This window comes from Perca flavescens, chromosome 2, assembly GCF_004354835.1.
Source record: "Perca flavescens isolate YP-PL-M2 chromosome 2, PFLA_1.0, whole genome shotgun sequence".
Classification (NCBI taxonomy): Eukaryota; Metazoa; Chordata; class Actinopteri; order Perciformes; family Percidae; genus Perca; species Perca flavescens.
The window spans coordinates 20,133,826-20,159,888 of record NC_041332.1 but is presented as its reverse complement, the minus strand read 5'-3'; the positions used below and the strand labels follow the sequence as shown (position 1 = coordinate 20,159,888).

General features: G+C 42.8%; 1 protein-coding gene across 1 annotated transcript in view; it reads right to left on the bottom strand.

The window, feature by feature from the left end:
* usp43a (ubiquitin specific peptidase 43a) overlaps nucleotides 1–26,063 on the bottom strand; it is a 117,016-nt gene that overhangs the window by 67,705 nt on the left and 23,248 nt on the right. The window contains exon 3 of the mRNA XM_028604538.1: nucleotides 6,338–6,441. Coding sequence (XP_028460339.1) covers nucleotides 6,338–6,441 — 104 coding nt within the window. The remainder of the gene's footprint in view (nucleotides 1–6,337; nucleotides 6,442–26,063) is intronic.

Below are 26,063 nucleotides of genomic sequence, written 5' to 3'. Positions count from 1 at the left end.
GTTCCAAGCGAGCTGAGGTGATACCAAAAGGTGACGTGAAAACCTGCCGACTACTGAGTAGAGCTGGTACTAGCAGTGGGTAAGCGTCATTTGTAACAATTCTGTGAGAAAAATGTATCAGATGTAGCGAAGTGCTAAATATTTTATTTCTTATAGTACGGTAGGTTATACAGGATGATATAAAATAATTACAACGTTTAAAAGAGATTTGTTTACTATTTTGAAACAAACGACTACATTACACTCAAGCAAGCTTAAAGTTTTAGACTTCAACAGGACTTATTAATAATATGTCTTAAATAATCCTTGTGGTAAAAATTGGCAGTTGCTGCTAAAATGGGCTCTTAGAACAAAGGAACACAGTTAGTCGTGTTGTAGTTCAGGTTTTAAAAAGTTACAAAAAAAGTTGTGTTTGTCTTTCAAATAGTGTCTTTCTTTCAGCGGGTGGTTTGCAGCTCTCGTGTGCCTTACCGCTTGAAGCCTCCAGCTTCTCCCTTTTTTCTTTATAAATGAATCCCTTAAAGTGCTCATATTATGCTTTTTGGCTTTTGCCCTTTGCTTTATTGTGTCATATATCTTTTTCGTGCACGTTATAGGTTTACAAAGTGAAAAAGCCCAAAGTCCACCCCAAAGGGACTTACCATCTCCAACAGAAAACACTGTTGCTCCAAACAACTCTGTTGTAGTCTAGCTTTTACTTCAGAGACAAACGTTATAATGCTCGCCTAGCTGCTAGCATGGCACTCCCTCATACTCTGCAACTAACAAGCTAGCAGTACTTACTGCACGTGTGTGACTCCCAACAAAGATGGTACAGAAGTGAGATGCCTCACTCTGTAGCTAAAAAAGAGAGCTCAGCACACAGGGTAAAAAGAGGAGTTGCCGCAATGTGCAGTACAACAAATATATGGTGTTTACTGAAAATGAAACCACATAAACCTATTCTGGTACAACCTCTAAATATAATTATGAACCTTAAAAATGAGCATAATATGAGCACTTTAATGAATCTCTCCCACACACCTGCAGTACTGGGTTAATGGGTTAATCAGCGTACACAAACACACCCCCTCATGTATCATATGTCATATCAAGTCTGACCCTTATCAAAACTAACCACATAAACTTCCTGAAAGACCTCTCGTAACACTGTAATCAGCTGATCTGATAATGGCACATTCAGATTGAGGTGTGTGTAAATGTGAATAGTGTGATAGAGAAGGAAGAAGAGACAGAGAAAGAGACTGAAGGGGATCTTCAACAAACATCTTCACCCCTTAGAGTCGCTTGTCTTTTCTACAGCTGACTCGGATTCAGGGCAAGCTGTTTCAATTAATCAGGCAGAGAGCATCATGGGAGACAAGGCTCCGCAGGGATACAGTCTGACTCTAAGCGTTCAATCCACTATCTGCCATTGAGGGAATGGGATAATCCCATGAATTAATGTCTGGTTAACCTCGCAGTGTGGTGGTCAATACTGTACGAGTGTCAGAGGTTGATCTTTTTTTTTTGATTGGATCACACACTAATCTGCTTCGGGTCGACTGTGTGTGATGGACCAAACATGACAGGACCACTCTCCAGGGTATTCAGACTGTGAGCAACATGATCACTGAAAGTCATGTATGTTTTGGTTGAGGCATGATCTCTCTTTCTATAAATCTCCACTCAACCCACACACAAATAAGTCTTAAGCCAACGGCGCCCAAACTGCCCCGGCAAAAGCCCATGTGGCAGCATTTTGAATTCCTGGTGGAAACGTTGCAGTTCTTAGGTCTGAAGAGGTTAGTCATACAGGAGAGAAGCCACTTCAGTTTTTGGCTAAACCTTTGACAGTGCTTGCTTTTTTTTGTCATTTAAGTTTTCTTTAAAATAGTGTTAAAATCTCTTCTCGTTCTTGTGGACCCGATATCCTGTATCATCTCGTCTTGTGAGCTGAGTGTCTCGTCACACCCCTAAAAAAAGACTTCCCTACTACTGCCAAATTAGTTATTTCAAATAATCTGATGGTCCAATCACAACATTAAAGTCTGAAATGAAACAAGCCTTTCTCCTTATTTACCATTTTATCCATCCATCTTTGTCCGCTTATCCGGTATCGGGTCGCGGGGGGAGCAGCTCCAGCATGGGACCCCAAACTTCCCTTTCCCGAGCAACATTAACCAGCTCCAACTGGGGGATCCCGAGGCGTCCTCCCAGCTGGACGTGCCTGGAACACCTCCCTAGGGAGGCGCCCAGGGGGCATCCTTACCAGATGCCCGAACCACCTCAACTGGCTCCTTTCGACGCGAAGGAGCAGCGGCTCTACTCCAAGCTCCTCACGGATGACTGAGCTTCTCACCCTATCTCTAAGGGAGACGCCAGCCACCCTCCTGAGGAAACCCATTTTGGTCGCTTGTACCCTGGATCCCGTTCTTTCGGTCATGACCCAGCCTTCATGACCATAGGTGAGGGTAGGAACGAAAACTGACCGGTAGATCGAGAGCTTTGCATTCTGGCTCAGCTCTCTTTTCGTCACAACGGTGCGATAAATTGAATGTAATACCGCACCCGCTGCGCCGATTCTCCGACCAATCTCCCGCTCCATTGTCCCCTCACTGTCGAACAAAACCCCAAGGTACTTGAACTCCTTCACTTGGGGTAAGGACTTATTCCCTACCTGGAGTAGGCACTCCATCGGTTTCCTGCTGAGAACCATGGCCTCAGATTTAAAGGTGCTGATCCTCATCCCAACTGCTTCACACTCGGCTGCAAACCAATCTAGTGAGTGCTGAAGGTCACAGGCCGATGATGCCATCAGGACCACATCATCATCTCTCGCTTTGATTGTACAGAGATTGGATGGCCCTGAGAAGAGACCCCCTCACCCCATACTCCCGCAGCACCTCCCACAGTATCTCCCGGGGGACCCAGTCATACGCCTTTTCCAGATCCACAAAACACATGTAGACCGGTTGGGCATACTCCCAGGCTCCCTCCAGGATCCTTGCGAGAGTAAAGATCTGGTCCGTTGTTCCACGACCAGGACGGAATCCGCATTGTTCCTCCTCAACCCGAGGTTCGACTATCGGCCGAACCCTCCTTTCCAGCACCTTGGAGTAGACTTTACCAGGGAGGCTGAGAAGTGCGATACCCCTGTAATTGGCACACACCCTCTGGTCCCCCTTTTTGAAAAGGGGAACCACCACCCCGGTCTGCCACTCCTTTGGCACTGTCCCAGACTTCCACGCAATGTTGAAGATGCGTGTCAACCAGGACAGCCCCTCCACACCCAGAGCCTTGAGCATTTCTGGACGGATCTCATCAATCCCTGGGGCTTTGCCACTGTGGAGTTGTTTGACTACATCAGTGACCTCCGCCTGGGAAATTGACAATGATCCCCCATCATCTTCCAGCTCTGCCTCTAACATAGAGGGCGTATTAGTCGGATTCAGGAGTTCCTCAAAGTGCTCCTTCCACCGCCCTATTACATCCTCAGTTGAGGTCAACAGTGTCCCATCCTTACTGTACACAGCTTGGATGGTTCCCCGCTTCCCCCTCCTGAGGTGGCGAACAGTTTTCCAGAAGCACCTTGGTGCCGACCGAAAGTCCTTCTCCCTGTCTTCTCCAAACTTCTCCCACACCCGCTGCTTTGCCATTTTCACGGCAGAGGCTGCAGCCCTTCGGGCCCTTCGGTACCCTGCAACCGCCTCCGGAGTCCTCTGGGATAACATATCCCGGAAAGACTCCTTCTTTAGTCGGACGGCTTCCCTGACCACCAGTGTCCACCACGGTGTCCGTGGGTTACCGCCCCTTGAGGCACCTAAGACCCTAAGACCACATCTCCTCGCCGCAGCTTCGGCAAGGGACACTTTGAACATTGTCCACTTGGGTTCAACGCCCCCAGCCTCCACAGGGATGTACGAAAAGCTCCGCCGGAGGTGTGAGTTGAAAGTCTGTCGGACAGGGGCCTCCTCCAGACGTTCCCAATTTACCCGCACTACCTGTTTGGGCTTACCAGGTCTGTCCAGAGTCTTCCCCCACCCCCTGACCCAACTCACCACCAGATGGTGATCAGTTGACAGCTCCGCCCCTCTCTTCACCAGAGTGTCCAAAACACACGGCCTCAGATCAGATGAAACAATTATAAAATCGATCATTGACCTTTGGCCTAGGATGCTCTGGTACCAAGTACACTTATGAGCATCCCTATGTTCGAACATGGTGTTTGTTATATACAATCCATGACTAGCACAGAAGTCCAACAACAAACAACCACTCTGGTTTAGATCAGGGAGGCCGTTCCTCCCAATCACGCCTCTCCATGTATCTCCATCATTGCCCACATGCGTGTTGAAGTCCCCCAGCAGAACAATGGAGTCCCCCACTGGAGCCCCATGCAGGACTCCAGTCGTGGTCTCCAAGAAGGCCGAATACTCCGAACTCCTGTTTGGTGCATATGCACAAACAACAGTCAGAGTTTTCCCCCCCACAACCCGCAGGCGTAGGGAAGCGACCCTCTCGTCCACCGGGGTAAACTCCAACGTAGCGGCGCTCAGCCGGAGGCTTGTGAGTATCCCAACACCCGCCCGGCACCTCACACCCTGGGCAACTCTGGAGAAGAAAAGAGTCCAACCCCTATCCAGGAGTATGGTTCCAGAACCGAGACTATGCGTAGAGGTAAGCCCCACCAGATCTAACCGGTAGCGCTCCACCTCCCGCACCAGTTCCGGCTCCTTCCCCCACAGAGAGGTGACGTTCCACGTCCCCAGAGCCAGCGTCTGCTGCCCGGGTCTGGTCCGTCGAGGACCCTGACCTCACCCGTGTGACAACGCACCCGACCCCAGTGGTTCCTCCCACAGGTGGTGGGCCCATGGGCTGGAGAGATGGGAGCCACGTAGCTTTTTCGGGCTGTGCCCGGCCGGGCTCCGTGGCAAACCCGGCCACCAGACGCTCGCCGACGAGCCCGCCATCTGGGCCTGGCTCCAGACGGGGGCCCCGGGCTTCCTCAGGGCAGGGTCACTCCATCTCTACCTCGTTTATTCATTGGGGTTTTTGAACCATTCTTTGTCTGGCCCCTCACCTGAGACCACTTTGCCTTGGGAGACCCTACCAGGAGCACACAGCTCCAGACAACACAGCCCTCAGGTTTACAGAGACACACAAACCTCTCCACCACGATAAGGTGATGGTTCACGGAGACCATACCATACCATTTTATATCACAGTTATATTGATCAGGAATCAAGTGGAAAGTGAAGAGATGATGTGAATGTACACAGCCAAGACTGTGTTGACCAGGTTACTGAAAGGTCTTGAGTCAATTCCATTTGAGGGTCTATTAAACTAGAGAACCTCACTTTGACTTTCCTCTGTAAATGAAGCATGAGGGACAGAAGGCAGCACAAAAGATGGATCCCCTGAATCCTTCACACGTCTGTCTGACCTACTTTCTCGAGATACTCATTCTTATCCACAGAGGAGAAAAAATATTCTCACCTGTGCTGAATACCTATTCTCTTTAATGGTATGTATTGCACTCTAAACACAACCTCAGGACATTAGATATAGTGCCTGGTGGGATCCAGCCTGCCTACTACATAATTGATAAGGAACTTAAGATAGAAAGTCCTCGTCCTACTTCTTACTAAGAGCTTGGAGTTATAGGCTTTTGACTGAAGTTTTGTCCTTTTTTTTTGTCACTTTTTATACAGTATATCAGGATAAACCCCTTGAGGTCCCAAAACAAATACTCACAAGAACAAATAGAAAACACCTCAATGCAAAAGAAAAAACAATACAATCTACTTAACAAAAGGAACACAAAAGAGCTACAACCTCAGGATAGACTATAATAAGAAGGAATTATCAAACTATAGAGTAACAGTCAGTGATAGCATTACTTAAAACACATGCAATTTGTTTTAATGTTGCAAGTTGCTCAAACTCGATTCACATTTGAGTCGGCATGTCAGTCTTAATCTTGTGGATGGTATCCTATAAAGTTTGTTGGGAAATCTGGCCTTACTCCATACGTGTGCAGAGTAAATGATCTCCTTGTTTCAATTAACTACTATGAAACTTTAAAGTTTCTTCTAGACTAGTTCTTGGTCATTTACGCATGACAGAATGAAAAGTTTAGACAATGTAGATACAGAATCTACTCGACCAGACTTGATCTCACACAGTCGCACTGCAGCCATCTTAAATTTCTAAATAGTTACAGAGACTAAAAAGCACTGGATTTGACATTATCTTGAACTTAAAGGCCAACAAACGGGGAAAAATCAGCTCAAGTTAGAAGTAAAACAAAGCTTTTGGAATATCTGAGCATGCTCCTCATGTCTACGCTTCTCACTTGTACTGAGCCTGGAAGTGTTCCTGGACAAAACTCTGTCGATCTCGAGGCTGTTGTATGCTGGCTGAACTGGGACTGGAAGGATCCTCCAGTGAACTGGGTCCCTGCAGACAAAGAGACAGCAAAAGAGGGACAGAAAGGAGACAAATAATCACTTTAGTGGACATGGTATATATATATATTTAAGAACATTCTTTGCAGGCAGATGGCAAAAATACAAATACACATCATCATTATCTTCAGAATAATATTAAGACACTTTGAACACTACTTTCCCACATCCCGTCTGATAAATAGCTTAGGAAACCGTAGGAAAGACTTTCTTTTACCATCTGTATTTACCCATTTGCCCAAATGAATATCAGGCATTAGGTATATGGCAAAAGATCATTTTGTTGCACAGGAAGAGATAATGCAAAACTCTCTTTAACAGAAGCCAACAAGCACTCATGTATAGTAGCTTTAACCAGACGTAATTGCAGATATGGAGAGAATGGGAGATGAAATAATATAACTCAACCTCTTGGACTTTGCCCTTTGCCTGCAGTATTTAGAGACAGTATGCTTTACAAAAAGTAATCCGGAATAATGAGGTGTGAGAGAATTTTGCTCACTAAAATGTGCTTCTTCAATAAACAATGAGATGATCAAACAGACACATACAGATATATATGTGGAGGGAGAAACAAAGTGAGACAATTTAATTAAATAGGAAAAAGGTGATTCATAAAATGTTAGAGAAGGGAGGTATTTAATCTGTCAGGAAGAGAAGGAAAGTTTAAACGGAGATATCAATCAACTTTCAGTGTGACGCCAATGTCTGCTGAATAAACTAAATGACTGATACCCTACATGCTGTGTCAGACTCCACCGGAGAGCAGAGTAAAGAAACAGAGCAACAGATTGTTAAATCTTTATCTTGTATAGTTGATATTGAAGCTGTCTGTGAACACAAGGTGGTAATGATTGATTTATCACACTAAAGGCCGTTTTAGGGTTCTGTGTAGGCTCCACGCAGAGCTTTCGCCGTAGCCTACATAAGTGGCCTGATGTTTATACTTGTGCGCTGGTGTGTATGTCGAGCTGGCATGTGTGGGTGTGTGTGTGTGTGTGTGTGTGTGTGTGTGTATATAGAGCGAGGGAGAAGTGAGAGAGTGACGGCGATTAACTTCGGAGCAAGTACCAACTCTAGAGTCATAGTGAGAGAAACAAGGTGTCTCCCCTGTGTTTTCTGATCAAGGTCGGGGAAACTGTAGCAGGAAAAGTTAACCCTCTCCTTGATTTCATGTTGTTTATGGAGAAGGAGAACCAGGAAATGAGCCGGGGGAATGCAATGCTACCAAGCCACGGCCGAGCGACATGCATCGCTGCGACGTGTAGTTAAATTTTTCGAGAGGTGCACGTCAGGCTACGGCGTAGGGTCCGGCGTAGACGCAAAAGGGTCTGCGGGGGTACGCCGTCGATTCTACGCAGAAGCATAAAAAGGCCTTAAAGCAGTTCAGTCGAGGTCTGCTGCTACATGAAGTTCTGCTGTCGAGTCACGCATCATGGTGTTAGTAAGGAAAAAGTAAGAGTGTTGGTAATTTCTCTGATACTACAGATGGACATCCTGTACCTATTAGGCCTATGTATATTACTACAGCACAATTTAATGTGCTCTTTAGTTGGATCAACACTGGAGCAACAATGCCGGATGATCCGTGTCAGCGGATCTAGACGGACCTCTGCTGCTCTGTGCGGAGGGCCAAACATCGTTCATCTGCACACACTGCCATGACACAAAGCTGAAAATTGTGCATTGCAGACTTCTTTAAAGGCCCTGTACACCCACACAGGTGTTCTCAATTATTCTACCTAATTCAGGGTTTCCGCTATATACATTTAGCAGCGGCAGTCCGCCACTATTAAATTAATGCTGTAGCTGCTTCAGTATTTTATGAAATGTCATTAAGTCGTCGCTCCACTGAACTCAAGCCAACAGTCATCGGCTCTCTCTCCCCTTTGAGGGTGAGCAACTGGAATAGTGACAGGACGTCATTACTGGCAAAGTCACGACAACCAAATAAACAACAGTGTATAGCAGTTAATCAGGCAGAGTGACAAACAGCGATGACAGCTGATTTACCATAAAAACACAGATCCCGTGAAGTATGACAGCTACTATACTTGGAAAATAGTGCAATGGGCACTGCATTTGATGAAGTTACTGTTTATCAGACCCCAGTTGAGACAAGAAGCTAACGTTAGCGAACCCTGTAGCCCCTTTGCCTCTGACTCCCCGCTGCAGGAGACGTATTCCCCCGACATGCTGTAGCCTTCACTTACTGTTTAAAACGTTTTCCAGGTTAGTGGGCCACATACCGTTCAAAGCCAACATGGAAAAGTGAAGTAATGGTCCCTCAGCATTTTGTTTTGTCACTAAACTCCACTACCATCTACAGTATATGCTGGATTTTTCCTTAGCGGTTGTTAGCTAGCAAATAAGCCCACTGACTGCAACGTTATTGTGCATATTTTGGGACAATGTTTAGTAATGACAAAGTAGTGGACATAGTGAGTGAACATTTTATATGAGATGCACATTGAAAAATGTACCTGGAACTGTTCATTAGCTATGTGTGATAACTGTAAAGCTGAATGGACTTACAGTAATAGAACAGATTTTATTCTGAAAGAAGACTCTTTCTGTGAGAGAAAGGACACTATATCCTGGAGTGTAAGACATATGATGCTTTTAAGAAACAATTGCAAATAAAGCAAACTGTTGCTAAAAAGAAACTACACGCTGTATTCACTTAGGTAACTGTTGACAACTTTTTTCAGCTGTTTCAGCATAATCTGTTCATACCAGCTTAAAGATAGAGTGTTACATTTTTATGTTTCTCAAGTAATCTCAGCTGGAAACATGATTTTCCATCTGGAAATTGTAGGATGGAACCATTTCGGTCAAGTAAGCTAACACATCATCTAAGACTAAAAAACTGACTAAAACTTGAAAGTGTTTTGAGTCCTGGAATTTGTGGCCAGATTACCTGGATGAACCACACTGCTTCTCTTCAGAGCAGAAGTGAGCCTATTGCTATACTACTTTGGAATATGAATGATATTTTGTAACTTGTTCTGTTTATTCAGGATGAGAGTTCAAACTTCTAAGAAATCATTGTTTTACATACATACTAATTAGGGAACATAATATTCAGGCTCAAACTCTTGTATGCAACACATTAAGCAGCACAAGTCAGAGATACCATAGTCTGGTCTTCCCACCTTCTCTGGGGAAATGAGACTTTCTGCGCTGGTCTCGCATGGTGTATTCCGAAATAATGACAATCCAACTTTGATGAAGCTTTGCTATTGTTCAAACAAAATCCAATCACTGCTGCTTTCACTTTGAACAATGAGCTACTTTTTAGCATCTTTGAAAACTCAGCCATCTGTTTAAGTGATGAATCTTGACGTGGCCTTATGCTATATGTAAGATAAAAGCAGAATTAAGGCAAGAAATAACAGACTGAATTGTAAACAAAACAGAAGGAGGTGCCTTATCACTTGTAATGGACGCTTTAGAAGGACCGTGAGAGCTATAGAGATTGGAAATGGGATTCATCAGCACCTGGGGACCATGCGGTGCAGCAGAGGCTATTTGAAGTTAACTTCAATTTCCATTTTGTGAGTGGCCGGGATGGCTCAGTTGGTAGAGCAGGCACACATATGTAGAGGTGTATGCCTTGAAACAGAAGGTCCAGGGTTCGAGTCTGACCTGAGATGACTTCCTGCATGTCATCCCCCTCTCTCTCTCTCCCCCCTTTCATATCTAGCTGTTCTTTCCATTAAAGGCTGAAATGCCCCAAAAAAATCTTAAAAATGTGTTATTTAAATAACAATGTGTACTGTTGTGTATACCATCTCTTATTTTTTTCATTGCGAGCCGAGCTGTGACCAATTTAATTTCTCTCAATTTTGCCCTCTTGTCTCCATCTCCGCTCTTGAGCACAATGAAAAACAATCCTCAGACCTTCAGAGACAAACTGGGTTACAAGCATCACCATGGAAACCCTGGCCACATTCCCCCAATCAACATATGGGAACAGGGAACTAAAAATAAAGAAAAAAGGGCTAATCACCAGAGCCATTCATGTTTGTCTGAAGCATTTGCCACAATGTCTCTTTGAATCACCATGCCCAATGTGCATGACTGAGGACAATAAATACACTAACTCAACTTAAGTATTTTGAATTTACTAGTATCCATCATACAAATGTATGGCTCATACTAAAATGTATAGGTAAGGTTCTAAGTACTGTGACAACTCTTTTCATGAAAGCACAATTACGAAAGCATGGCAGGCTCTATACTCAATGGTTGCTGGTACGTTTGCAGAGATAATGGTGTTTGCACGAGCACTTTGAATGTTTCAGATGTAAAAGTGGATTGTCAGACAGAGAGTTTAGCAGAGAGAATCTGAAATTGCCCTTACCTTTTCCTAAGATAACTTTTAAACCCTGCAGATACACACAAGATGCCACCGTAAAGTCTGATGTGTTCAATTTTAAATGTTACTGAGATGGCATAATGTTTAATGGAGTACATAGTCTTGTATTTCATTTGTCTGCACACTGAAAATACCTTTAGATTCAGCAATACCCATAAGATTATGCATGGTTTATTTTGATCACTTAAGTAATGGTAATTTCCAATTTTGCATTCTTCCTCATACACATTTAATTGAGCTTAGGACACAAAGTGCCAGAAACAAAGAAGGTTGTTTGATGGTGAAAAGAGTAATATGAGTAAGAGCCAAAAACGTTAACACTTAATTCTCTATAAATCAAAACCATCACTGCGCACTTGGGGCAGGTCACCAACCTCTTAGCCAGACCTGAGAAAACAGATAAACAGACGGCTCCACTGAGCGAGAATGAGAAATAATGATAGGAAGACAGAAATGGCATGTGTGTATATCTAACAAAGACACATACTGTATATGTTAAACACACAGTGTATACACATAGTTAAAACACAGGGAGAGATAGAAAAAGCACTGAGCGTATGGTGCCTCTTTATTTAGCACCCAGGGAAAAATGAATACCCCCACAACGTTGTTCCAGCTCAGCTATCATCTGCCAAAAATAGATGCGGGGGTCGGCCGCAGCAATAACAAGTAAATACCAATATTCAGAAGGTGTTCAATTGTCACACTGGGTGTAATCCAAAAAAATCTGAATGCTAACAGATCTAGGCCACATTCAACCGCCTCCTGTTGCTTGGGGACAACATTAGTGGCGAAATCTACATATCTACATGGCCCTGGCAGTGTAATTGATTTTTTAAGTTTTACTTATCGGCCCTGGTTTCAGAACTCCCCATGCTCCAGTTAAAATAGCTGGTTTTGCCTTGTTCTCTTAATGACTGTAGTGCCGTAGTTCCATTTTGCCCATGCTTTTGTTTTTGGAGCAGGTTATTGTTTTGGCCCAAACACCCGGGTGTTGGTCGATTATAGCACAAAGAACTGATCTACTATAGTAAGCGAGTCAAAAGCCTGGAGGTCTTGTAGCAATGGGATCTGGGATTTGGACACACATACCTTTGAGAATAAGAACAGAATTATTTGTCATGAGCCCTGATAGTAACTTTGCTACCCTGAGCCTGCTTATATTATTACTCCGGTGCTCTAAAATGAACTACTTTTTAGCGTTGGCAGCAAGGCCATTCCCAGAATATTGAGCTAAAACAGTTTTTGCCGATTGCTTACACACTGAAATCAAAAGTATTACACACTTATCACAACCTTACACTCAAAGAGCAAAACACTGACCCATATGTGCACCACTATAAGCACAATGTCAGCCTCACACTTTTTGCAAAACAATACACAGTCATTTGCAAAACACTAAACACACTTGTATACATTAGACACAGAAGTATGTCATGATGTCACGTCCTTGCATTTCCAAAGCACTGACTGTCAAATGACTACACCTGTGAGCCAACTGGTGAAACACAGCCATCAGGTACGCAAATACATGATTGCTAAATTATAGACACACCAATCAGGTTTAAGCACTATAAAAATGCAGCAGGTCTTTTCTGTACTGTATTTTCAGTTCTTTTCAGATCTTTGTTTGTTGTTTTTTCTGTAATTGTAACCTGGATACAGTATTTTAAATGTATCTGTTGTTTGCTGAGCTAACAGTGTTATGCACACTACTGTATTAGCATGAAAACTGGGACACGTTTTGTTGTGATTCTCCATGTTGACTGATTTGGGTGTATGGAGAGAAATTATTTATATTTTCCCCAGTCGCATTGGTCTTGTGTAGTGTTTGGTGAACTTATTGTATATTTGCACTTTCTCTGTGTACTTCATTTACAGTACTCTAATCACTGATAAGTGGCTCCGATACGCTGGTATCGGGAAGTACTGGAGTTTAAGCACCGATCCGATACCATGTAATAAAACCCTAAAGAAAATATACGTTAAAGTAGTTTATTTATGTTCATTTTCCGTTATAACTGACTGTCAAACTGAATAATAAAAGAAAGTTCTGTGGCATTCATTGTTTGTATTTCTTCATGTTTCACAAAGAGTTTAACCTGAACCAGACCGACAACAAAGATAGAAATCATATCACATCCATACAGGGATAGTAAGTATACAGTTGTTAAAACATAAAATATATGACACACTGGTTTCGGATCGGTACTCGGTATTGGCCGATACTCAAGTTCAGGTATCGGAATAGGGAAGCAAAAAATGGAGAGTGTTTAATTTTGCAAAGGCTCTGAGGTGTTCTGCTAATTGGGTGTGTGGTTGTGCTAATTGTGTGTAGGGTTTTGAAAAACCGGTCCATGTTTTCAAAATAGTGCTTAAGCAATCGAAAAAAAACTGTAAAGAGCTAAGGTCACATTGAAAAGAACATTGTGTCCTCCAACACTTTTGTTCTCCCCTACTGTTTACTTGATGGTAGGTCAAACGGGTACATATCACCACCACCCGCAGAGCTCGGCATCATCGCATCACAGGAGCAGCGAGGACTTATGGGCATTGTTTATCAGTGAGAACGTTGCGCTTTCTGCACGCACTCATGCAAAGAATCACAAGGGCCTGTGCATGCAAACACACACACACACACACACACACACACACACACACACACACACACACACACACACACACACACACACACACACACACACACACACACACACACACACAAACACGTTAGTGCCCACACATAAACTTCAGGAATGCACAGCCAAGTTGTGGGCTATATAATAATACATGACATCATTGAAACCTATAACCTGTATTTTTCCTCACATATCAAACAAAGCATCGCTGTAGTAACCATTTACAAAAGTGTTAATGTTCTTGTTACTCGCAATTAGTAAACTAGTCAAACTCACTAGGTGGTGGTGGTGGTGTGCGTGCGTGCATACGTGCGTGTGTGTAGTCAGCACTATATGCACACAGCTAAACTAAAAAACAAAGAACAGATTGTTCTCTGGTTGTCTTGGGATCCTGCATAGCTGCATCATACCCATCTCCCCACCTGCCGCTTATGCTGCTGTCCTCTCATCCTTCCTGCCCGTCTCTACCTACGGCACCACTGCAGGACATCACAGCATGCAATATTTGGTAAAAGCCAGCAAGACACTCCCACGTGATAGCAATGGTCAAAAATGTAAGCAATACACTCTTCAGGCAAAGATACATTTGTGGCATATGCACTAAGTGTGCTATCATTATCCCATCAGGGCTCCCCTACAGCACAGTGTGAGACAAGACTAAAATGCCTCTGTGAAGACATACTGCAACTGCAAAAACAAAAACAAATAAACAACAACAACAACAAAATGCTTCTGACTCGATCTTAGTATAACGTAAGTGTGAGAGTGTGGTTGTAACAGAAATCACCTTCCATCAGCAAGGAAGTGCAGGATATTTGGTTGGCATAATACCTGAAGGGACTTCACTGTGATCTGAGATCTTCTGCTCCTTCAGAAACCTCACCTTGGTTTGGGACTCAATTCAATTGTGTAATCAGTGAAACATTTCGCCAGTGCAGCTCCTGTAAATCTCTTTAGCCCTGTGCCTCTGGCAAAGGTTCTGCTTCTCTCCAGGGATCTTCACACTCCAATCCCTACATGAAAACATATGTTGTTATCAAAGCCCTGCTGATTCCCCACGCATTCATGTGAGACGTTACTGAGGCGCTCCTGTACAGCGTGCTGGGGAGTGAGTTGGGGTTTTGGCTTGCTGTGTGTAGTTGTATATTTGAACGTGTGTGTGTGTGTGTGTGTGTGTGTGTGTGGGGGGGTTTCAAAGCAAGAAAAATAATCTGACAATAGGAAAGAGTGGGTGTTTGGTGTGTGTGCATGGGCGAGTTGTTATAGCTGCAAAACATGAGAACAACAAACCTGGAGAAGCAGGTTGGCCTGGAGGTGGATTACAAACACGGCGCTGACACATTGGTTTATTTCTGCTCTTTAATCCAAATTACTAATCTAAATCATGAAACAAAATTATCTTATTGCATATTATATTGAGTATCAAACAACAACCACTTACGGCTTGAAAGGTGCATCTAAATTGTTTGTAGCCTTTTCTTTAATTAGCAGTGGTTCCAAAGGATTCCGATAGTGACCTTTTTCAATCTCTAATTTTCCTCTTGGGAAAGAAACACCAAAAGAATGTGCAACAGTGAACCGGAAACTCACATAGATGGATACTCAGGTAGGCTCCCCTAATAGCATGCGTGACAGTGCATCTGCCAGAACATTATCTTTTCCTGCCACGTGCTGCACCACCAAATTGTATGGCTGCAATAACAGTGCCCACCTTAATACTTTCTGGTTGGAGGTTCTGAACTTGGCTAGGAAATACAATGGGTTGTGGTCTGTATACACCACCACTTCTTGGCCTGAGTGAGACAGCTACACTTCAAAGTGCTTGACAGCCAAAACGAGATCCAAAGCTTTGTTCTCGATAGTCGAATAAGCTTTCTGATGTTAATTTTAGCTTTTTTTTTGAGTAATAAGTGACTGGTCTTTCTAGTCCAGCTGCATCTGCTTGCAAAAGCACTGCCCCAACGCCAATGTCACAGGCATCCACGGCAAGTTTGAACGGTGCCTCAAAGTTGGGTGCAAGTAACACCGGTTCAATTGCCAATATAGCCTTCACACTCCTAAACATGATCACAGGAGTCTGTCCAAACAAACTTAGCATCTTTCTTAAGGAGATTTGGCAATGGCTTGGTAATGGCAGCAAAGTTAGGAACAAATGTAACCCTAACCTCATGCACAAACACAAGCTCAAAAGGAGTGAAAATTCTCAGAGATTCTCAGAACTTTCACTTGTTGATTTTTCAGATCAACAACCCTCATGTGACATGTCAGACCCGGTCTGTACTTTCATAGTGGTGAAGCCCTTTAGTGGCAAAGCAGGAAGCAAGGTGACGAAGTCTTAGAGTGCCAAGGCAAGTTGGGGTGGTGAATAGGGTTGGGTATCGTCAAGGTGCGAACTACGGGGGAGCTAGGGGGAGCTTGGCTTAATAAGACATGGGCTCCCCTGAAAAAGTGATTAGTGAAATTTTGTCATTTTGACGTGCAATTTCAGTTTTGTAATGTGATCATCGTGGATTATTATGTGTAAAACTGCAAAAATATCATTCATTCATGCATGATGGCGATTTAAACCTAATTCACTTCAATAAAGATAACTATACATGCTATTCTTGTTATGAGCATCAAGGCATGGCGGCGCTGCGGTGCAAATTCCACTCATGTTTAGTACTTGTTAACTCAAAGATTCACAGAAAAAAAATAAACGTTGGAGGCCGTTAATCGGCGCGCAAAGTCCTTGAAATCCATTCTGCATCATATAGCCATGGGAAAAAGAAAACAAGGCAGTTTAATACATTTTGATTTTACTAAGAAATTGTGTAGGGATGATGTTAATAGCAACTGTTGCAAGTCCTGTTAGCACACCTCCCACCGGGGTGACAACGCAAGAAGAAGCTGAAGAAATAATGTCCTCTCTGGCTGAAGATGATCCTAACCCTTCTTGGTCCTCTCTCTCTCCCGTTAAAATGGAACAGCCAGCAGTGGAGAGACTGGAAGGGCTGATATATACATGGCTGTTTGTTAAGGATGGAAGCTTGGGGTGCGTCGCTAAGGTCTAATTGAAGGGAGGAATTATGGTATTCTTCGGTAGCCTGAGTAACTTTAACCGTTGTTCATGTGAAATCTCAAAGACAGCCTGATGCTTTGTAGACTATTTGTCGCTGGCTGTTTGCTGTTTGACCTATCTATTCCTGTTGATAAAGTTTAATAGGGTAAATCCTGTAGTGCATAGCTACACTTGTAGTTGTTATGTATCTTTGTAAGTCATTGTAAGTCGCAAGTGCACGACACCCCCCCATGATGAAAAAAAAAAAGTGGGCTCCCCGAAGGCCACGATTACGATAGTTTGAACACTGCCTGAAGGCACTTCTGTAAAATTACAATAAGTAAATGTAATTTTTAATAATGTTACTGTGTCAGTGTGATGAGCCACCTATGCTTCAGTTGGGAAGAAAAGCACTGCTTTTATTGAGACTAAAAATAATTTCTGAAAAATAAATTGCGTCCAACTGAGGAAAGACGCGGATTCATTTATCGTCTCAAACCACATTTCTAATCAACTGGCAGGCTTGAGGGACTTAACGCATTCACCTTAGCTGCCAGCAGCTGCTCTGAGTCATCCCTACACACATTCACACATACATGCATTCACACAGACATGCACACACTATCACATATTAACTCACATGGGCCTGCCCTACACACTCTCGCTCCCTTCGTGTTTCACTTTCTGTGCATTCAGGCAGGCTCATAATAGTGCAGATTTCTCGCAAAAAGATTGTTAAATGTTCTTTGGCTCGTGGTCATGAAGCAAGAGTCACGACATTCGCTGAGGTGATAAAGCGAAACTGTGACAGCAGAACATGACAGAAACTTTTTTTTATTATTATTATTTTTTGGCCATTTTAGGCCTTTATTTATATAGGACAGCTGAAGAGATGAAAGGGGAGGTGGGGGGGGAATGACAAGCAGCAAAGGGCCACAGGTCGGAGTCGAACCTGCGGCCGCTGCATCAAGGTGTAATCCTCTATATATGGGCGCCTGCTCTACCAGGTGAGCTTGTCAGGCGCCCGAATGGGAATGAATTTGAGATGCTGCCATGGTTCTTGTCCCAAATGTGTTTTCACCACAGTGAGACATAGCACTGTGCCAAATTCAGCCAGAGCTACCAGACATGTAATCTCAGGCAGCCATACCCCCCTGGCTCAAAGGATGACGGTCTGGAGAAATTTTCATGATAAAAGCTGGGAAACGGAGTCCTTAGCCGAGCCAGAGGCAGCAGTGACTGTGGTAGTTCTGAGACTAAAAACACCTCGCATACAGCACCTACAGTGGCACATTTCTTTGTCTGTTCCAAACGAACTTGGTTTTCAAGTAAGCGTGGCAACACCCAAATGCACCTTGCACACAACTGTATAAGTTTGGGATCAAACTTAATTATAATCATGCCTATATTAGATAAGACCATAAACCATATGACACCTTTTCTTTTTCTAAGAGAGCTAATTGGTTTTAACAATTTTACCTACATGCCCTAAGTTTCCTGCTACATGAAGAAACTGATCGAATTATTATGTCCTGTGCAGAGAGACAAAATAGTTACAACGGCCCAATCACCAGTGACAAATGAATTGCGTTGCTGGACAAGTTACCTTGGAAGTCAACTTTGAGTCCAACATTTTATTGACTGTACCAGGCACTACTTGTTTTATTTAGTATATTAACGTATTGCTGCAAAGCTCTGACTTCAGAAAGAACTGGTATCTGAAAAGCATTGGACTCACAAAAGAAGTACACAGAGTAGACAGCCTTTTAAAAATCAAATTCAGGAAATGCAAGACTAAATAATGAAAACTAAATACAAATATAGCTGATAGAACTGGCAAAAAAGTTCAAATATAGTTTGTTTTCTCTGCTCACTTTCATTTGATCCTTTACGAATGTAGTTTGTGTCGATGAGTTGTGTGTGCATTTACGGTCTTATTAAGCTCGTTTGCCTGTGTGTGTGTTTTTGTGTGTGCAAGCCTGCGTACATGCGTGCGTACGTACGTGCGTGCGTGCGTGCGTGCGTGTTTGAAGTAGCTCACACTTTAAGCATCAGCTTGATGTTTTCGGTCTTCAGCAGGAAGAGATGACGTCTCCCACTGAGCATGTGAATTAGGTGAGCCAATGTTGACATAGCTGTAGCTGTTTGCTGCTTCTGGAGATACCCAGATCCACTCTTGTCTTTTAGAGAGTCTCCGCCACCAGAGCATGTGAGTGGCACTCATATCAGCACAGGCCAGGTTTAAATAAAAGTGTGTTTTGTGTGTGTTACACCTGAGTTTGTCAACACTGTGAGGACTGGAGATTTGTTCATTTCAGCTTACTTTCTTATTAAACAGCTTCTAATAGCAAATCTAGCTGTGCTAAAAGTCTTTCACCTTGTCTTCACACATTAACGGTGTGGAGAGGCAACGTGGCAGAGGTTGAATGAGGTCCACACGACCAGATGGAGGAAGCGAGAGAGACTGAAGAATTACACAAAAGACAGATTATAGAGAAGTTAATATTGTTAAAGGCAGAGATAAGAAGAGTTGTGCGACCGGCAATTTAACTTTTGTTAATTACTTAACAAAAGTCTATGCTAGTCACCCCATGAGGCTGTCATACTCTACTCCGTAACACTGATGGGGGAAAATTATATAAAGTTTGGCCTGGGGATGTCACCAGAGGACTCATATCGTCAGGCTCAGCTATAGGGTTAGCTTAGAATCCCTCAGCTGTTCGTCTTCAGACTCAGATGTACTTAGTCTGATTTGTCAGCTTAAAAATATGGAAGCGCAAATCACAATTACTAATGGAATGTTGACGTGTGTTTGTGATCTTAAAACTAGTAAATAGAGCCAACTCCTTTATGGCTTGAACAATGCGTAAGTACAGCTAAGGCTGACAAAGTACAACTTAGACTAGTGGTGTAACGGACCATAGTTGATCCGTGGTCCGTAGGCTACAGATCACCACTCACGGTTCGGAATGCATGTGACCCGCAGATCAATTGCAAAGTTTAACCATAATAAGAGTGTGAAATGCATTTTTACTGTCGCTGTTACTTAAAGTAAGCTGATAAATCGCTGTGAAGGGTTGCCGTTAAAAGATACAGGCAACATTTTCACTTCACATGAATGGTGCATGTTTAAATCCGGTGCTTATATGGCAGCGGTGACTTAACGCGTGGTATCTAATGTGGATTTTGGTGCCACTTAAATGTCTGCTCTGCTCTCTGATGCTCCGAAAATGACGTTACAGGCATCAGAAGCATCGCTGCATGTCACGCTAGTAAACACTAACGTTACACTTGGCATTAGCCTACCGTTAGCAAATAGCTGGATTAAACACGGTTAAAATGCTGACAGTTAAACTGTAAATGGTGTAAAGTGTGTCTGTATTTCACTGTAGAGGATTCCAACGGTCTGCCGCTAAAGCTAAGAGCTGAAAGACACAAACTAGCACTTGGTCACTGCTGGTGTCAACCTCGTGGTGCAGTCAAAGTTATTATACCCCTTTCTCATCTGTTTTTGTCATTTGACTGCAATTTACTGGGGAAAGAAGTAATTATTGTTGAAAGTTAATGTTATTACATTTTTAATAAATCATTTAAATTCCCCCTTTTTTGTGCTGATCCGAAAATGTATCTGATCCGTGACTCAAAACCGTGATCCGATCCAAACCATGAGTTTTGTGATCCTTTGCACCCCAAGCTTAGACTGATGAAGGCTGAGCCAAACCTGGACTGACAAACTTGAGTCCTAAAATGACCAACATTTTAACCACATAACAAAGTAACAAAATAGTTACGGCTGCAACTAACAATTTCCCAGACCCCAAGGTCACATCATAATATTAAGCTTTCTTTCGGCTCAACAAGTAAAAAAACACAAATATATTCACTTTGCAATGATATAACGAAAAGCAGTACATTCTCACATTTGAGAAGTCGGAAGAAGCAAAGGTTTGACATCTGGTGCTTTATAAATAACTTATTTTCTGTCTATGGACTACTAGTCGATCAATTGACAAGTCATTTCAACCCTAAAGACAGTCATTGTTTATTATAAAACTAATGAAGAGAAAGACAGTAGGAAGGAGAAGAGAAGAGACAGAGAGGGCAAGCATAGGGACTGACTCAGAGAGAGAGAGGAGGGGCACGCAGCGGTCCACAGAAGGCAGGAATGAAAGAAACGCTGTCCGCGCAGTAAAGAGGCTGACTCACCCCTATTCTTTCAGCTACGGACGGCTGCCTTTAATTCGGCCTATTCAAAGCTGGCTTATGGTAACAAGGCAGTCTGGGAAATAACAGAGGAAACCACAGGCATTTTAACCCTGCCTTTTCGACCTCTCATCCTCTGCTCATCAGCTCTCTCCAAGCCATCATAACCCCTTATCCATTGTCAATTCCCCTGTCCAAAAGCTCTGCATGGAGCACTCTTATAGCGCCAAAAAACATGTCCAAGCCAGCATGTGCTTTCTTTTGACAATTTGACTGATCCCCCCCTTTCATTCACTGAAATTCATTTTGTGAAGACCAAAAGCAAATAGCTTCACTGTAACTTTCTCTGATCTTCAGCCTATCCCTATCTGAAGAGCACTGCATGTACCCACTCCATTTCATGCGGCGCAGAGTGCAGCCAGACCCACCACTCTCTGGCTGTTACTATGGAGATGCCAGTCGGCCCAAAACAAAGGCAGAAAAAAATAAATAAGCAGCCTCAGACAAGAGCCCCTGGCAAAGCTCTGACAACAGAATCTGGATTGGCAGCAGAGGCTAGAGCCATCTTTCTCTCTGTGTCTCTCCCTCTTTGGGTCTCATCTGCACACTGAAAGTGCAAATATTGATTTAGAGAATAAACAAATTGACATGACTTATCTTCAGTAGATGAAAGGAAGATAATGCATTAGTCTCTAAAGAGGATGGGTCCTGTAAGAGTGTTTGAACTCGCTTTGAGAGGAGTTGAGCTTGGAGGTAGCCAGTGCCAGAGCCTCTGGTCCTGACAGAAAAGAAGCATCATTGTTGATCTGCACTTGGCATTCTGGGAAAGACGAGGAGAGATCTCATACCAAAGGACAAGCTGAGACGTTTGAATTGAAATGTGATCACTTACAAGACTGGTTAATGTCCTCATAAACTCTTGCTCCACTGAAAAGCCCCACAATTCACCTCAGTGGAAGAATCAGATCTGGCTTAGGTTGATTTTACAGACAAATTACAACTAAGGCCACTAAAAGCTGGAATGAGAAGTCTGTATTGTAGCCATACTGTTGCAACCTGGTAATCCCAATACTAAAGCTGAATTTTCTATATATTTTTTAAATGAAATTGATGTTTAACGCAATGAACTGTGGTCCACCAGTATGCATTACATAACAAACATCAGACAAGTAAAAATAAAGGTAATGACACATGTAATCATACTCAATCAATAAACCATAATATTGACTTTTTGCACTAAGCTTAAGGAAGAGACTGACCAGAAATGAAAAAGGGATCTTTCATGTCTCTCACAAAGACACTATTAAAGCCTTAGTTGGTCCCTCTATGGTGTTTTTTCTTTAAATTACCACTTAAAATACTATGTGAATTGTACATAGAGACATTTGAGTGGTAATAATGCTGCTTTACGGTTTAAAGGGCTTCTATTTTGAGCCACACAAGGTCCATGTCTGTTTTTTAAACCCTTTATCCTTCTGCAAAATCTGCCACACTGGCGTATTAACACTTAAGCCACACTAAAACCAAAAGGAAACACAACAACCCACGCAGTCAGCCACAATCTTAAGTGTCACACTGCAAATAACAAGCTGATTAATCTAACACTGAGAGACTTAATATCTACATTTTCTTTTACTTGTAAATAATCTACCATGTGGTCATAATTGTTTTTCTTCCAAATACAACCAGCTTTTTTCATGTTTGTTTTTATCATTGTTAGCTAGATTTTATGACTAAATGTGAAACTTAATAACTTGAGTGACATCTAAATTTTTCCTTTAAGTTCAGGCCACTGAGGACAATGATGAACAATGGAGAACAGGTGACAGGAGCAGGTCAGACTCCTATGCAGCTAACAGTCTTGTTCTACAGGAAGACACAACCATATAAGGAGGAAAAGCTTTCAACTGGTGTGGTGGAAGTTAAACTGAACAATGAACCTTCAGGACAGACTCTGTTTACTTGAATAAGACCAACAAAAAGCATATCCACAACTCCTTTCAGTTTCCACTAGCCCCAGCAGGACCAGTTCTGAACACCAAACACTGATCACACAGAGGATAGACCATAATGAGTGTGCAAACTGTTAAACAAAATCCCTTTGATGATTTGAGACAGATTGGTTATTTCCCTCACAGCCTGTCAGGCTTCCTCCAAGGTGACAACGTGAGCGACTAGTAGCCACCAGGTAGCTATCTTTATCTCCACACTAATTACTACCAAAACCAACAGTGAAGTAGTTGGCCCAATCCTGTTTTCTTTATATGTGTTGCCGTTGGGGGCTATTATAGGAAAGCACAGCCTGTCTTTTCACTGTTATGCAGATGATTTGCAAATTTATTTGCCTATGAAACCGAATGACTGTGTCGCACAACACTACACAAAACTTTCTTAACTTGAACGAAGATAAAACGGAGTGTATCATCTTCAGTACTTCAGCCACAACAAACACTGGCTTCATACTTTAAGCCAGCTGTCAGAAATTTGGGGGTTACTTTTGAATGCAACATGAAATTTGACAAACAAATCAGCAATGTTGTTAGAATGACCTTTTTCCAGCTCCGTCTCCTAGCTAAAGTTAAGCCATTCCTTAACAGGCATGATCTAGAAAAGGCGATCCATGCTTTTATTAGTTCAAGGTTGGATTACTGTAATGCTCTCTATGTTGGTTTGAATCAAACCTCCATCTCACGCCTTCAACTTGTGCAAAATGCTGCTGCTCGGTTTTTAACAAATACATCTAGATGTGCACACATCACTCCCGTTCTTTACACCCTACATTGGCTCCCTGTGCGTTTTAGAATAGATTTTAAGATTTTATTATTTGTTTTTAAGACCCTTAATGGTCTGGCCCCGGAGTACTTATCCAAGATTTTAACCCTGTGTGAGCACAGTCGGTCCTTGCGGTCTTCTAACCAACTGGTTTTAGAAGTGCCAAGGTCAAGGTACAAACAATGGGGTGATCAGGCTTTTGCGGTTGCTGCCCCGAGACTCTGGAATAAGTTACCCCCTGATATTCGCACAACTACAGATGTTGCTCTTTTCAGGTCTAAACTCAAAACCTCCCTGTTTAGAATGGCTTTTAATACTCAGTAGTGGTGTGACAACTTCCTCTTCCTGTTTCTATGTAACCTTTTTATGATTCTACTGTTTTCTACGTTTCATTCTTCTTATTGCAAGATATGTTGTTCTATTCTTAGTTCCTGATGTGAAACACTTTGGATACCTGCTGGTTGTTGTAAAGCGCTATACAAATACATTTTGATTGATTGATTGATTGATTGATTGATTGATTGAGTGAAATCTCATACCTGAATCCACAGTGCTACTTTTGTCCAATCTACCTTATCAGAATACCTGCTGTGTAAATGTAACAACCAACAGGGATTATAACAAGGCAGTTAAATGTGGGCTGCAGTTTAGGAGAGGTAGAATTTTACTCCTCTTCATGATCGGTGTTAACTTAAACCTGTTAAAAGGGCTGCGTACCGAATTCAATACTTTTTAGGCACCGACAGAATTGCCTCCTTAGTATCGAGGTCCGAAAAATGCCTCCTCATTCAATACCAGATTTCAATACCTAAGGAGCAAATCTCATCAGCGTCAGGGAGCCAATAAGCATGCAGCATGCTTCTACCAAGCTCTTATAATGTTTGTGATTGGCTGTCTAACGTTACACGTCGTAGAGACACGCAAGAAAAATGAAAAGATTTTTGCCATGTGTAATGTTGTAATTTCTTTTTTGTTAAACAGATTTTTATAAAATTAGTAAGAAAGCGTATCGTTTTAGGAACCGGTACTGAAGTCCCAATATTGGTACAGATATCACTTTTTTTTTTAACGGTACCCAGCCCTACCTGTTAATGTACAAAAACCAGGCCAACCAAAAATCCTGATAGATGATCTTCTGCCACTGGAAAGTGTATTAGTATTGTAAAAGGTAAAGAACTGTGAATTGATTCTGCTAACAAGCCAGATACAGCCGGATATAGCGGCAGTAGTTCAGTCTGCGGGGACTTGGCTCGGAAACTGGAAGGTCGGCAGTTCAAGTCCATGTTACAAGTATGGAGTATGGCCTGGTCGCTGGAGTGGTGCCAGTTCCCCTCCTGGGCTCTGCTGAAGTGCCCTTGAGCAAAAGGCACCAAACCCCCAACTGCTCAGGGCACCTGTCCATGGGCAGCCCCCGCGCTCTGACATCTCTCCATGTGTACAGGTCCTATTTGTGCCTATGTGTGTGTATTTGGGCTTGTGTAAACAGAGTGGATAAAAATGAAGTATGTCTTCTTTTTCTTAATTCGTATGTGCCATAAAGCTCCATTGGTGTCCAAAACCTATGAATCTGTGTTCTTTTTCCCCAGAGAACCTTAAACTCAGAGAATTTACTTTCACCTCTTTAAATACAGTCCTAATAAAAGGATATAAAATTATGGAATGTGAAGGTCATTAAACTCAACATTTGTTCACAGCTCTTTCTGAAGACCTCTTTTTATGCTCAGAATGTAAAAGCTGAATTCTGCAGCATTTATAGTCTACCTTCAATTCACTTCCCATAGTCCTCATGTCACCCTAATCTTCATTAGACGAACATCTCTACAAACTCCCCTCCACTCTTTCTCCACTTTCCTCTGAGTCTGACTTTCACGGTCATTCTCTCTCTCTCTTTCTCTCTCTCTCTCTCTCTCTCTCTCACACACACTTGGCATAGACAGAAGTTTATCTTTCAGATGTTCTTGTACTATTTAAAGAAGGACATCCTTTGAAACATTAATGTATTTAATTAAATGTTTCCAAAAAATGTCCTAAATATTTTATTCACGTAGTACGATCCATTAAAAGCCTTTTACAGTGAATGTCTACCTGTTTGTTGGTGGAAGTGTCTATGATGCCCGCCTTGAGTTACTGTTCTTCGGTCAACTAAATGGTGCCCGTGTGTCCGTGTGTGTGTGTGTGTGTGTGTGTGTGTGTGTGTGTGTGTGTGTGTGTGTGTGTGTGTGTGTGTGTGTGTGTGTGTGTGTGTGTGTGTGTGTGTGTGTGTGTGCGCGCGCGCGCTGGCAGGCAATTTGAAAGAAGTATGGAGAAACAGGAGTAAAAACACACTCATGACCTAAAAGAAAGAAGAAAAAAAACATGCATGGTAAAATAGGAAGCTAAGATGGAAGAAAGAGAGAGAGAGCGAGGGCATCTCTGTCGGCTCTTGTTAAACATGCAAGAGAGGGTTTTAAAAGCTCAAACTCTTCCATCTGTGTCACACATGAACATACACGCACACATAGAAAGGACACCAGTAGGACATGAGTGGAAGTGCAGAGGACAGGAGTTGGTCAGTAGGATGCACCCGCTGCCATCTCCTG